This window comes from Podarcis pityusensis (assembly GCF_964106645.2).
Source record: "Podarcis pityusensis genome assembly, chromosome: 13".
Classification (NCBI taxonomy): domain Eukaryota; kingdom Metazoa; phylum Chordata; class Lepidosauria; order Squamata; family Lacertidae; genus Podarcis; species Podarcis pityusensis.
The window spans coordinates 8,918,510-8,933,688 of NC_138038.1; the positions used below are offsets into that span (position 1 = coordinate 8,918,510).

A 15,179-nucleotide genomic window follows, 5' to 3' on the forward strand; every position below is an offset into this window, starting at 1 on the left:
TATTTAAAACCAAAATAAGAGGAAGGAATAATGCCTTTTCCATCCCGATCCACTACTTGACAATTTGCCAATGAACAAGCAGCACCACAGATTTTACATATTGCTTGTGACTACCACTGCCTCCATTACTTAACAACCATTCAGAGAAATGCTGCAACAAATCAGTGACTATAATTATCAAGTTGGAAGCATTTACTACATGTGCCTCCTTACAATTCAGATATTGACACTCATAAGGTTATTAGGTCAGCATATCCATTTTAGCCTTGTGAGGACATATGTATGGAAGTCACTTCCAATAGTGGACTGAAAATAATTAAAAAAACCTTCAATAATGGCTGTGAACAACCAACAGGTTATGATAGCATTTAAAACAACAGGCAATTGTTGGTCTCAGCAGTTAGGATCTGCCACAGAGTCCCATCTGAAGACCACTTTTGGAGATTAGATAAGTAGCTACTGAAAAAAGGACATTTATAGCAGTGGTACCCAAACCATGGACACCCCAGCCTAGACATGCTTTGTGCCTTCTTTACTATTTTTTAGGCAGTCAATGAAATCTGTCTTGTTCTCTTTTGCCTTTAACAAAATAGCTGTTAAAAACATCCAAAGCCCATTTAAATACATTTCTCTGTACTGGTGTTTCAAGGTGGTTTTATCAGCCGTATTTATTTTTTCCTTTTGTTATCGCAGCCTTGAGGCTATGTGCATTACGATGGGATAAAAGTCTTACAAACAAACATATCCATACTGAAAGTCACATTCTTTCCCATTAACCAGTCTGTTCAACTAAGGAATAAAAAGTGACAATGGGACCAATGCCTTCTTCCCCTGGTATCAGGAACTTGCCTGCCTTCTGATCTGAGCAAGAAAACAAGCCTTTTCTGATCAGCATTTTACCCAAGAAGAAAAAGAAGAAGAAGAAGAAGAAGAGGAGTTTGGATTTGATAACCCACTTTATCAATACACGAAGGAGTCTCAAAGCGGCTAACATTCTCCTTTCCCTTCCTCCCCCACAACAAACACTCTGTGAGGTGAGTGGGGCTGAGATTTCAGAGAAGTGTGACTGGCCCAAGGTCACCCAGCAGCTGCATGTGGAGGAGCAGGGAAGCAAACCCAGTTCACCAGATTACGAGTCTACCACTCTTAACCACTACACCACACTGGTGTACCGCTCTTAACCACTACACACAGAGATGGACTGGAATTTTCATATCAGGTATCAATAGCCAACACTCATGTACTCACCAAGCTTTCAATCAAAGAATCTCGTTCCTTCAGTTGTTCCTGCAACAGTTCAAGCTTGTGTTTCCATTCTTCTATCTCCCCATGCAATTTGCTGATTTCTTCCGGCTGAACGCCATTCATCTGAGCCACATCGCCATGGGAACTATGATGCTGATTGTCTTTTCCTATTAGTCAGATTTGAAAATGACCCATTTGTAGAGCTCTGGGACAGAAATTTCCACAAATATTTCCCATCCCAAACTCATTTAAAATCTTTCCTTCCTTAGAAATGGTACTATGAGCTAGGTAAAGGTAAAGGGACCCCTGACCGTTAGGTCCAGTCGCGAACAACTCTGAAGTTGCGGCACTCATCTTGCTTTATTGGCCAAGGGAGCCGGCATACAGCTTCCGGGTCATGTGGCCAGCATGACTAAGCCGCTTCTGGCGAACCAGAGCAGGGCACGGAGACACCATTTACCTTCCCGCCAGAGTGGTACCTATTTATCTACTTGCACTTTGACGTGCTTTCGAACTGCTAGGTGGGCAGGAGCAGGGACCGAGCAATAGGAGCTCACCCCGTCGCGGGGATTCGAACGGCCGACCTTCTGATCAGCAAGCCCTAGGCTCTGTGGTTTAACCCACAGCGCCACCCGCGTCCCCATGAGCTAGGTACATATGGATAATTATGTCTCACTGTCACTTAGCGTCAGAGTGGGCAGAGAGCGGAGAATTGGCTGCCGGCAGTCTTATCAAGAATGCTGGACTAAATGGCCCTTCGTCTGATCCTGCATAGCACTTCTGCTCTTAAGCAACAGTATGTACACCAAGGATCAGTTTATATACGTTTGTTTATTGATGCAATTTATATCCCACACCTTCAGTAAAACGTATTTCCAGGGTAGGATTAGTACACCTTAACTGTTAAGAGACACTGAATATGCATTTTTTAAAAAGACACACACACACTGATGGGGAATATAGTGACAAAAAAACCACACCTGCACAAGACTGGTGTCTGTACAGTCCTAGTTTACAGTTATTAGAATCAGTCACCAATAATGCTTTCAGGCTCAGGTTCTACAAAGATATCTGCATTTCTCTGTGGGACATATGAAAAAGTCTTGCATCATTTTGTATGCACACCATTTTTCTTTCAGTCAGGGGTCAGCAGTTTAGAAGTCTTCGGACTATGGAATATATCTATTATTGTAGAAGACCTCTTCCCTACTAATTTCTCCCTGGCGAGTCAATCAGGGATAATTGGGGGGTGGCAGGAGAAAGTTTACACAAACACAAAGAGATGGCTACTTACGTGCATGGTGCCAACTTCTTCCTAGCTTGGGAAAAGCAGGGAAGAATAGCGCCTAGACTCTGAACTATGACTGGTACTGGCTATCCCTTCAGCCAACAAAGACTCTTTCAAGACAAGAGACATGCCACCTCCCTGGGAGGAACAAAGCCACACACCCCTCCTTCTTTTTTGCTGCACTTGAGATGTGAAAAAGCAGCATAGTGATTAAATCCTGCTGGGCCTATTCTAAGCACTATGGTCGTGCAAGAGCCAGACCCAAGATTAAGCTAAGCATCCATTCAGCGGGTTATCTTTTGCGAACCCACTTTTGAATGCAGCGATTGTGGGAAAGGAAGAAATACACTCAACCACACAGTTTTAATGCCAGTTCTGTGGGAGTAATGGATAGGATTCCAATGAAGTTCCAAGACCAGGATACCTGTCCATTCACTGCGTCTTTTGTTCCTACAATTCCAGGTTGCCACCTTACTAACTCTTCTGCCTCAGCAGGTTTTCACAGCTTTTCTCACCGACAGCTTTATTTTGCCCCACTCCCAGGCCCTTGTCTTGTTTCAGTTTATAGGTCCCAGAAACCCAATATAAACTAGTACTAGGTAAAGGTAAAGGGACCCCTGACCATTAGGTCCAGTCGTGAACGACTCTGGGGTTGTGGTGCTCATCTCACTTTATTGGCCGAGGGAGCCGGTGTACAGCTTCTGGGTCATGTGGCCAGCATGACTAAGCCGCTTCTGGCGAACCAGAGCAGCACACGGAAACGCCGTTTACCTTCCCACCGAAGTGGTACCTATTTATCTACTTGCACTTTGACGTGCTTTCGAACTGCTAGTTGGCAGGAGCAGGGACCAAGCAACAGGAGCTCACCCCGTTGCAGGGATTCGAACCGCCTATCTTCTGATCAGCAAGTCCTAGGCTCTGTGGTTTAACCCACAGCACCACCCGGGTCCCAAAAACTAGTACTAGTTTCACGCATTTTCCAGGGCTGCTCAAACAATTTGCATCAAAGTAAAATGTGGCGTTCCATGGTCTGAAAATGCACAGCAATCTGCATTTGACAGCAAAACTTAGACAGGACACAGCTAGCAGTCCTACCTAGCTGTACTTTAAGGAGATTGTACTGGTCCTTGTGTTGTTGGATCTGCGACATTTGCTGGGTGACTGTTGCCTGAAGCTGCTCATTTTGAACTTTTATAGATTCTACTTGTTTCTTCAATTCCTCAAGCTCCTGATCCTGGAAAATAAAACAAGAATCTACTTAATGGAATCTTACATTCATTTCTTAATTCTGTTGATTGTCACTGTTATTATTTTTAAAAAAAAAAATCACCACAAAAATTAAGCACCCATAGGCATTTACCTACAGACATTTGCAAAGGAACTTGGCTCTAACTGCTTATGCTATACAGAATGCCACACAGTGCCACTGGTCTAAAATAATGCTTGCACATGTCTGTGCATTTGCCTGTGTTTGCCAGTACATTAAACTAGTAAAAAGGTAAAGGGACCTCTGACCATTTGGTCCAGTCGTGACTGACTCTGGGGTTGCGACGCTCATCTCGCTTTAATGGCCGAGGGAGCCGGTGTACAGCTTCCGGGTCATGTGGCCAGCATGACTAAGCCGCTTCTGGCGAACCAGAGCAGTGCACGGAAACACTGTTTACCTTCCCGCCAGAGGGGAACCTATTTATCTGCTTGCACTTGACGTGCTTTCGAACTGCTAGGTGGGCAGGAGCTGGGACCGAGCAGCGGGAGCTCACCCCGTCGTGGGGATTGGAACCGCCGACCTTCTGATCGGCAAGTCCTAGGCTCTGTGGTTTAACCCACAGCGCCACCTGCGTCCCTTTCGCATTAAACTAGTAGCGCTGTGCAATATATTTTATGGTATAAACAGTTAGTGCAACGTTCCCAGATACAAACAAAACTGCATATCCAGAATTTAGGGGAATCACAGGTGTCAGCGCACCCAGAGTGGATCAGTGCCACCCCCAAGCTGCAAGTTCTAATAATATGTTTAAATAGCACAATTACAGTAATGCGTAGTTTGGCCCTAATATATACCACCTTAAGCAGATACAGGGCCCACTAGTGCAAATGAAGCTAAGATGTTTGGTTTTTTTACCTGAACTCTAATGATGCTTTTGTAGCGTGTCACTATGTTGTCGTGTTGTTCTAAGGACTTCTTCACTTCCTCTTCCTGTTTATCTTCTTCACTAGACTTATAAACTGCCTTTGTTATAATGCCTGTTTCAAAAAAAATAAAAATCGTTTCTTTTATTAAACATTCTAAGCCACATGGTTTTGAAGCAACCCCAATGCCTGTTCAGATATAGAAGTTTAACAGGAGTTAGTCATTTTAGGGATTCTATCATTGAAAATGGACCATAAAGAAGGCTGATCGCCGAAGAATTGATGGTTTTGAATTCTGGTGCTGGAGGAGACTCTTGAGAGTCCCATGGACTGCAAAAAGATCAAACCTATCCATTCTGAAGGAAATCAGCCCTGAGTGCTCACTGGAAGGACAGATCGTGAAGCTGAGGCTCCAATACTTTGGCCACCTCATGAGAAGAGAAGACTCCCTGGAGAAGACCCTGATGTTGGGAAAGATGGAGGGCACAAGGAGAAGGGGACGACAGAGGACGAGATGGTGGGACAGTGTTCTCGAAGCTACCAGCATGAGTTTGACTAAACTGTGGGAGGCAGTGGAAGACAGAAGTGCCTGGCATGCTCTGGTCCATGGGGTCATGAAGAGTCGGACACGACTAAATGACTAAACAACAACAACAACAACAACAACATCATCGAAAAAGCCATTCAAGATGCAATAAATGCGTTGTTGTAGTATGGAAAAATCACTTGTGTAAGCACGCACTTCAGTAAATCGAGAGTATGACCTCTGCATATTTTCTTAGCTCAAAATCATTGGAATGCCTCTCCAACTGACATCTTCCTGGTTTTTAAATCCAAGCCCCTCTATAAGATACTTCCTGTTCGTTGTTGCTGTTCTCAACTGATCCTTGCTCACTTTCCCTTTTCTTCCTCCCTAGTGTGTTATCTATTTACCTATAGACTGCAAGTCCACAGGCATGGTCCATCTTATTTTGCAAATCTCTGTATGGTACATAGCAATTTTACTATCTAATAGATCAACTACATTCTTTACAGCAGATAATGTAGACTAATTTTGTAAGAGGAAATCTACTAGCTGCCAGGAAAAATAAATGACAAACCACATTCTCAGATGCAGAATGGATCAGAACATGTTACCAAGAATTTCAGCAGGGAAGCCTCATTGTGCTGTAAACCAATTGCACCATCGCCTTCTCACCAAAGTAAACACCCTCAAATATTAAGAAGCCAAATGAACTGGTCTTATAGCACACTGCGAACAAAACAAACCTATTGTACTTCCTGTGTAAAATTGTATGCCTCCAGCGTCATAACATGCTTTAGGGTTGCAGAAAATTAAAAACCTTGAAAGGTGTAACTTAATTAAGTTTACATCCAATTCTGAAAAGGAAAGGTTCTAAATCTTTCAAATCTAATTGTCTTAAGTAGTACAGTGGTACCTCGGGTTACATACGCTTCAGGTTACAGACTCTGCTAACCCAGAAATAGTACCTCGAGTTAAGAACTTTGCTTCAGGATGAGAGCAGAAATTGTGTTCCGGTGGTGCGGTGGCAGCAGGAGGCCCCATTAGCTAAAGTGGTGCTTCAGGTTAAGAACAGTTTCAGGTTAAGAACGGACACCCGGAACTAATTAAGTACTTAACCCGAGGTACCACTGTAAACACAAAACTCAAGAGAAGTGAAGTAACATGTCTCACCCTCTAGCTCCTTTACCAGTTTAGTAAATTCATGATCAAACATCATATGGTCCGGGCTAGAAAAGCTTGGCTGAGGTTTCTGAGCTGCTCGGGAATAGAATTCGTGTTTGCTGATGAATCCCAATTTCTCAACGAAGTTTTCCTTGCCAATTCTCTTTTCTATCAGTTGTTTCAATTTCTCCCTGGGGGTGAGATACGGATCACGTAAAACTACTGCGAACTGCACAAAGATGCCCTCTTTTCCATTTCACCCCACCAGTCCACCTCCAGCAAATTCCTATTTAACAAATAGTTATATCAGTTATATCAAAGGCAACAGAGAGTAGTACTAAGTGGTAGAGACAGATGTGCCCTCAGATTTGGCAGTTTGAATGGAGTGCAGAGGGCGATATAGAGAACAGATGAGTTTGCAAAACCATAAAAGCATTGTTTCAAGAGCGTGGAAATAATGAGCTGAAGGGAGACTATAGTTAAAATGAACAGGATTGGTTTTCATTTTAATGTTGAGACTCAACGTTCAGTCGTATAAGAGAAATACGACTCATCATGCTAATGGACAACTTGCTAGCTGTTAATTATGGCGGAAAACATTCGACCCTACCAAAGTTTGTAATAATAAAATAAGTTTAAGTCTGTATCTAATTTTCTCTGGCTTAACCATATTGGGTTGTGTGTGTGTTAAACTATTTCCTAGTCTTTGCCCTGAAAATTATATTAGAATAGACCAGGGGTCAGCAAACTTTTTCAGCATGAGGCCGGTCCACTGTTTCTCAGACCTTGTGGGGGGCCGGATTACATTTTTTGGGGGGAAATGAACAAATTCCTATGCCCCACAAATAACCCAGAGATGCGTTTTAAATAAAAGGACACATTCTACTCATGTAGAAACACCAGGCAGGCCCCCAAAATAACCCAGAGATGCATTTTAAATAAAAGGACACATTCTCCTCATGTAAAAACATGCTGATTCCCAGACCGTCCGTGGGCCAGATTTAGAAGACGATTGGGCCGGATCCAGCCCCCGGGCCTTAGTTTGCCTACCCATGGAATAGACCGACCACATTTGTAGGCAGAGGGGGACACAAGTTTCCCATTCACCCTTCCAAGTACTCACTTCTTATAATTCTCGAGCGAGTTGTCATTGTAATAAATGGAAATTCCTAGTAAGAGAGCACACAACCCTTGGACTAAGTGTTCCTCTTCTCCAAGGTTTTCCGCTATCTGTCCTGTCAGCTAAAAAATTGAGTTAAGGATGTGTAGACAGTTCATAGACAGAGGCATTCTAATTCTTGTACAATACTTATTTTTTTGCTTTTACTAATACTAGCTTAATCAAGCGCAAGTATCGTATTTTTCGCCCCATAGGGCGCACCTAGTTTTTTGGGGAGGAAATAAAGAAAAAAAAATTATTTCCCCCCCCCCCCAGGTGCGAGCCCGAGCTTCCCCCGACCCCAGCCCCCAGAACAGGCTGCTATCCGCAAGCCGTGGGTCGCGCAGCTCTCCCACGGCTAGCGGAGAGTTGCCCAAAGCCTGGGGTGTGCTGAGCTCAGCGCGCCCCAGGCTTCGGGGTGCAGGCAGCTCTCCGCAAGCCGTGGGAGATGCGCGAAGTCGCGCAGCTCTCCCACGGCTTGTGGATAGCTTCCTGAAGCCTGGAGAGTGAGAGAGGTCGGTGCGCACCAACCCCCCTCACTCTCCAGGCTTCAGCGAAAGCCTGCATTCGCCCCATAGGACGCACACACATTTCCCCTTCATTTTTGGAGAGGGAAAAGTGCGTCCTATAGGGCGAAAAATACGGTATATTTATTTGTACCACACCTTTCCTCCCGAAGGAGCCCAGGGTGGCAAACATTAAAAAATCGATAGAATTTAATTAAAGCATGCGCTATTTATATGCATATGGCTGAGAGGAGAGATCAGAGTATGAGACTTTTGAGCTCCCTTGAAAGATAATGACCATATTCTAAAGAATGTCAGACTCTGAAACGTCTGTTACAACTGTTATATAAAAACTTACCTTTTGCAGGAGTACAACACCTGTCCTTCCATTAAAGTTTACAAGTGCACATTCAAGTTTAAAATCCCTGTGAGTTTATCCACGCGTCCCAAGCCTATACCTGTCAAAAACTCCTTAAGAAATTTACATACACCTGTCAGTTTGCATTTCTTAGTACAGAAAGTATTGATATGATGTGTAGAGTTCTTCCTTATTCTATGTAATTCAAGAGGGTTCTGGAAGCTTCTCTGTGTGAAAGAAGCAAGCAGAAGGTGCATGATATTTGGGTTATTCCTTCAGAGAAGATGAGTACAGCTGGCTTAAACTGGGTCTGTTATCTCTTTCTGCCAAGGTCATACTGACTATAATAGTAGTAAGTAGTAAGCTTAGTGTTAAGGTTTAGCCTTGTTATAAGTTACTGTAAGTTTAGGTTAAGTCTGCTGCAACTGGATTTCTTATGGACAGAGCCAATCCTGAGTGTATTGGATTTGTGACCATTATGCTAATTTGCCTTCACTAAAGCTCTGCTGGATGAAATATAATTGCCTCTGGTCTATTTTTGGGGAACCCTGCAACGTGTTTAAGTTTTTACTCTGCTAACTATATATTGGAATCTACTCTGGATCAATATTGAGTAGAACTTCAATGACAATACTTCCATCAGACAGGTGGTGACTTCAAGCCTGCTGACCAGCGGCGCTTCAAAGCACCGTGCAGCTTTTTAAAAGCCCCAGATGGTGCTTTGAAGTCCCAAAAGTCATCACCTTACGTGACTGTAAAAGACCAAAAGGTTTCAACTTTCAACTTTTCACCTTTCAACTTTAGCCTGTGAAGGATAAAAACCACCTGTGACCTAAAGTGTTGGGGCAGCTCTGTAGGTTATGCAGAAAAAATTACTTCTACAGGTATAACAGTTTCCTGCAGCAAATATGTGAAATGTGGGCAATATGTACACTTACTGAGATACCTGTGTTACAGGAAACACCACATATACTACCTTGAGTTCCAAGAAAGGAGGGATGTAAATGTATTTAAGAAGGAGGTAAATACAATGCTAAGGTGTGGCGCCTCCTTACTTTGAACTTGCATACAGAAACTTGCACTCCTAAAGAACATTTCCTGCCATAATTCAGAGAGATTAATTGCTGACGTGTAAAAGGATACAAATGGAACATTGGCAGAATTGTGCAGAAAATGCGTGACAGCAATGGGGCAGTTGCTTAGCCAGGTACAAAGCAGCATTAATAATCCAACTCTTGTCTGCACTTTGCTTCCCTGGAAGAAACAAACAAACAAAGAACAAACTTTTACTTGTATTTACAGGTTTTCTGTTTCTTCCACGCGTTGTTTCTACTTTGAAGCCTGAAGCAGTCTTAAATGTTGGGTGTCCAGAACACTTTTCACACAATTATTAAAATTTAACCATTTCCTCTATTGGGAGTGAGTGTGAATCTTTATGTAGCAAAACTGGCAAAGTCCACACACAAGAGGGAGGTATCAGAACACCCAGGAGATGGAAAGAAGAAAACTGAAGGTTTGCAGAAGTACAGTTAGAATCATAGAATCATAGAGCTGGAAGAGACCACAAGGGCCATCGAGTCCAACGCCCTGCCAAGCAGGAAACACCATCAGAGCACTCCTGACATATGGTTGTCAAGCCTCTGCTTAAAGACCTCCAAAGAAGGAGACTCCACCACACTCCTTGGCAGCAAATTCCACTGTCGAACAGCTCTTACTGTCAGGAAGTTCTTCCTAATGTTTAGGTGGAATCTTCTTTCTTGTAGTTTGGATCCATTGCTCCGTGTCCGCTTCTCTGGAGCAGCAGAAAACAACCTTTCTCCCTCCTCTATGTGACATCCTTTTATATATTTGAACATGGCTATCATATCACCCCTTAACCTCCTCTTCTCCAGGCTAAACATGCCCAGCTCCCTTAGCCGTTCCTCATAAGGCATCGTTTCCAGGCCTTTGACCATTTTGGTTGCCCTCCTCTGGACACGTTCCAGTTTGTCAGTGTCCTTCTTGAACTGTGGTGCCCAGAATGGAACTGTGGTGCCCAGTTGTTGTTGTTGTTGTTGGAAAACAAGACCTTAAGGGCTGGGATGGGGAGAACCCCTCAAAACAGCTACCGTATTTTTTGCTCTATAAGACTCACTTTTTCCCTCCAAAAAAGTAAGGGGAAATGTGTGTGCGTCTTATGGAGTGAATGCAGGCTGCGCAGCTATCCCAGAAGCCAGAACAGCAAGAGGGATTGCTGCTTTCACTGTGCAGTGATCCCTCTTGATGTTCTGGCTTCTGAGATTCAGAATATTTTTTTTTCTTGTTTTCCTCCTCCAAAAACTAGGTGCGTCTTGTGGTCTGGTGTGTCTTATAGAGCGAAAAATACGGTAAATGAGGACCAAACATGGGCAGTAGCCACAGAACGTTGGGCCAATTGTTGAGGTGGGGGAGAGAGAAGGGAGTGGAATTTCCTGGCGGGAAGTGGCTGGTGAAAACGGGAATGCAGCTACAGCAACCCAAGAAGCATAAAAACACTTCTGACCAGCTAAACATGTGTGTGTATCTGTGGCGTTCGCCTCCTAGGTGGGTCATAAGGAAAGGGTTAAAATGAGTGTGATGTGATTGGCCAGTGGAAACTGATAGGAGGAGTTAGGGTTAGAGGGGGAGTTGTGTGAAAGTCAGTTGAGAGTTGAGAGTTGAAGAAGGAAGAGGGAGGATATAAGTCTGTGGGTTGGTCGAGTTTTGTGGTGAGAGAGTGAGAGGAATTGTTAGGTGGAGTCAGATAGATAGTTGGGATAATCAGTTTGAAGTTGTTAGGAACAAATAGGACAGTTAAGGAACTAAGATTAAGAAACTGCCAAGAAAAATGAACTGAAACCATAAGCTTGTTCATGCCTATAAAATAAACTTGATTATTTGTTAATGTTACCAACTGACTGGACTTCGTGTGGACCCGTGAGAAACGGGTTGGTGGCAGCGAAGAAAGCAATCACAGTGGTGGCACAGGGTCAATATACCATCAAACTCCTGGGGACCCTGTGTGATCGCTGCCACCACTTTTGACCCACCACTTTTGACCCACCTAGGAGGCAAATGCCACAGTATCTTTCTCTATCATCCTGTGCTCCCTTTCTCTCCTCCTCTTTCCTCACCTGAGATAAACAGGAGTACAGGAGGATGCAGAAAAGAGACACGCATATAAGAAAAGAAAAGAGAATCACATTATTGTCCGGATCAGTCATCTCCTGATTTGCACTGAGAGGCTGCTTTTGAACGTTCCCAGAGATGGAGGTGAGAGCTGTCCGTAGATATCAAAGAAGAAATCAAGTATCTTGGCACAGCTGTGATTGGATGTCATCCACACACACCCCAAATAAAAGATACAGGAAAGGAAAATAATTCCAATTCACTCTAACTCAATTGCTATTCAGTGCAAAACAGTTTCCGGTGCAAATGCAGCTCACTGTCCCCACACTGGTTAGAATGGGCTGTTACTGGGAGAGAGGGGCATGTGACATCCATGCGGTTTAGTTCACACACTGAATATTGCAGACCAGGCTCCGAGTGGTTTAAAGCAACCCTGCAGGGGTAGGAGACGGCTTAAACTGGAGGGAGAAATAGAAAATACAACAACTCTGTCGTATTCAGGCTGAGGGCTTGGCTAGAGAGCAGCAGCCCTTTTTACTGCCGGAGGACAAAAGCTGAGTATGTGATTGGTTTCAACCCCCAGTCAAAAATTCTCCATACCTCTCAGGATCGCGGCAAAGATTAAATTGCCTCCGCAGACCTTCCTCTTAGGTCAGACCAAATACTCAATTGCGTGCAGAAGCCGCATGCATGTAAACTGATTAACCCTCTTAAACGTTTAAAAACAAAATAAATAAGATTAATGAATATATGAATATTGCATACAAAAGTCAAGTCTAAATCAGAGCAGGGACTCCTCCTCCTTTTTTCAGGTCCCTCAGGCTCAGGTAACACATGCACACCAGAGATACCCTGCAACACTTTGCATAAGCCTTTTAATGACCAAGTTAATGAACACTACCTTCCAGTCTTGGTTCAAATGTAAAGTCCCCCAGCTTCTTAACCATGGTTAAGCAACTAGCAGACCCTCTTAGGTTAATGAATTCTGTTTCCCTTCAAATTACCGTATTTTTCACGCCATTCTGAATCTCAGAAGCCAGAACAGCAAGAGGGATCGCTGCGCAGTGAAAGCAGCAATCCCTCTTGCTGTTCTGGCTTCTGGGACAGCTGCGCAGCCTGCATTCGCTCCATAAGACGCACACACATTTCCCCTTACTTTTTAGGAGGGAAAAAGTGAGTCTTATAGAGCAAAAAATACGGTACTCCTTCCTGTTGCTATGATGAGTGTTCCACTTGCATCTAGTCAAACAACAATCTCGATAGCTTTAAGCCAGATTTATAACCATGGTTGGAGGCAAGTTTTACACTTTGTTTTAAAACAAAAAGGGGGGGGGACACTTAACATTTCATCTGTGCCGAGTTGAACGCTAACTATGGCTAGCTCTGAAAAGGGAAGGAAGGGATCTTAGTGGGAGAGGAGGGCACAGGCCTAACGAGGAACTGAGCAGACATTGGGAGAGAGGAAGGTGTGCTCAAGCCAGCCCCTTCTGATACCTTAACCATGGTTAAGTGACTGGGAAATATTACGCCTGCATAGAGGCGTCAAGAGAAAAAAAGCGCAAACCAAGAGGCTCAATGCAAAACCCTGCAAAAACTTAAGAGCAGCAGCATGGGAAGGGGCCTTGTTTAATACTGACCACTCATTTCAAAGAAACAGGAAATAAACAGAAAGCAGCACACACTCTTGAAATGAGGGCTTTTTTTAAAAAAAGGCACTGCCCTACTGATTTTATTGCTGACTGTATTTAGAAAGCAATGATCTGGCATTGCTGGTCATTTAACGGGAGGGTTCCTGCTCATACCCCCAAAGGAGTTCACCTTCAAGTAACAAATCCCAAGGCGCTTGTTTAAGTTTGCATACATCTGCAGCAGTCAAAACGTCAGCTGGCAAACTAATCTGTCTTGTCTATTTCTATACCGGAGATGATTTATCAAAACAAGCAAGATCTCTGTTTTTAGACTAAGAGCTTTACGGATGGAGGACTGCGCGTTGAGATTCCTTCATTGCAGGGGGTTGGTCTAGATCAGTGTTTCCCAACCTTGGGCCTCCAGCTGTTTTCGAACTACAATTCCCATCATCCCTGACCACTGGTCTTGCTAGCTGAGGATTATGGGAGTTGTAGTCCAAAAACAGCTGGAGGCCCAAGGTTGGGAAATGCTGGTCTAGATGACCCTCAGGGTCCCTCCCAACTCTAAAATTCTGTGATTCTAAGATGAATTATTTCCTTCATCCCGCAACAGAACATTAAGGTCTCAGTCCACAGAAACCAAGGATGCAACCCCATCTGGGAATAGGCTCCCCTGAATTCAGTGGCACTTAGTCCCACGTAGATATGCATACACTTTTCAACCAATCTCAGGCACCCGTGGATTTGAGAACTGTGCAGCGTGGGGTATAACTGTTCACCCTATGCAGCTCTCAGGGAAAGGAAGGGGAAAGAGTACTGCATATAACTTTCGAATAGATTGTTATTTTTTGTATTAAAGGTAAAGGACCCCTGACAGTTAAGTCCAGTCGCAAACGACTCTGGGGTTGCGGCGCTCATCTCGCTTTGCTGGCTGAGGGAGATGGTGTTTGTCCGCAGGCAGTTTTTCCAGGTCATGTGGCCAGCATGACTAAGCTGATTCTGGCGAAACCAGAGCAGCACACAGAAACGCCGTTTACCTTCCCGCCGGAGGGGTACCTATTTATCTACTTGCACTTTGGCGTGCTTTCGAACTGCTAGGTGGGCAGGAGCTGGGACTGAGCAACGGGAGCTCACCCCGTCGCAGGGATTCGAACCGCCGACCTTCTGATCGGCAAGCCCAAGAGGCTCAGTGGTTTAGACCACAGCGCCACCTGAGTCCCTATATTTTTTGTATAGTAAAGGGTAAAGGGATCCATGACCGTTAGGTCCAGTCGTGGCCTACTCTGGGGTTGTGGCGCTCATCTCTTATTGGCCGAGAGAGCCGGCGTACAGCTGCTGGGTCATGTGGCCAGCATGACTAAGCCACTTCTGGCCAACCAGAGCAACGCACAGAAACCCCGTTTACCTTCCTGCCGGAGCAGTATCTATTTATCTACTTGCACTGGTGTGCTTTTGAACTGCTAGGTTGGCAGGAGCAGGGACCGAACAATGGGAGCTCACCCCGTCGTGGGGATTTGAACCACCGACCTTCTGATCGGGAAGTCCCAGGCTCTGTGGTTTAACCCACAGCGCCACCCGCATCCCTATATTTTTTGTACACTACTACTTAATAGCTTCAAATGTTGATTAAACCTCTTGCAAAGGTGACACTAAATCCACACTGAGAAAGCCGTCTACCCATGGAGGAGGAGTAGGAGTTTGGATTTGATATCCCACTTTATCACTACCCGAAGGAGTCTCAAAGCGGCTAACATTCTCCTTTCCCTTCTTCCCCCACAACAAACACTCTATGAGGTGATTGGGGCTGAGAGACTTCAGAGAAGTGTGACTGGCCCAAGGTCACCCAGCAGCTGCATGTGGAGGAGCGGGGAAGCGAACCCGGTTCACCAGATTACGAGTCCACCGCTCTTAACCACTTCACCACACTGGCTGTGCAAAGCCTCCGCTCGTGGAGAAAGAAAACACCGTAACAACCAAGTTTCCCACACCACAGTTCCCAAGAGCACCAGTAGAGAAAGAGAGCTGGTTACTGGAAATAAAACTGGGCAGCAA

At 44.5% G+C, this 15,179-nt stretch overlaps 1 protein-coding gene and 1 long non-coding RNA gene across 5 annotated transcripts in view; one reads left to right on the forward strand and one right to left on the reverse strand.

The window, feature by feature from the left end:
• Positions 1 to 15,179, reverse strand: part of USO1 (USO1 vesicle transport factor) — a 54,397-nt gene that overhangs the window by 9,280 nt on the left and 29,938 nt on the right. For all 4 annotated transcript variants that reach the window (XM_080976589.1, XM_080976587.1, XM_080976588.1 and 1 more), the window contains 6 exons: positions 9,517 to 9,627; positions 7,474 to 7,592; positions 6,360 to 6,541; positions 4,656 to 4,777; positions 3,629 to 3,767; positions 1,249 to 1,412 (listed from right to left, as the gene is read on the reverse strand). In XM_080976589.1, coding sequence (XP_080832715.1) covers positions 1,249 to 1,412; positions 3,629 to 3,767; positions 4,656 to 4,777; positions 6,360 to 6,541; positions 7,474 to 7,592; positions 9,517 to 9,627 — 837 coding nt within the window. The remainder of the gene's footprint in view (positions 1 to 1,248; positions 1,413 to 3,628; positions 3,768 to 4,655; positions 4,778 to 6,359; positions 6,542 to 7,473; positions 7,593 to 9,516; positions 9,628 to 15,179) is intronic.
• Positions 9,837 to 13,198, forward strand: LOC308460697. Its single transcript, XR_013978733.1, has 2 exons — positions 9,837 to 9,901; positions 10,393 to 13,198. It is a non-coding gene; the product is annotated as an uncharacterized lncRNA (long non-coding RNA).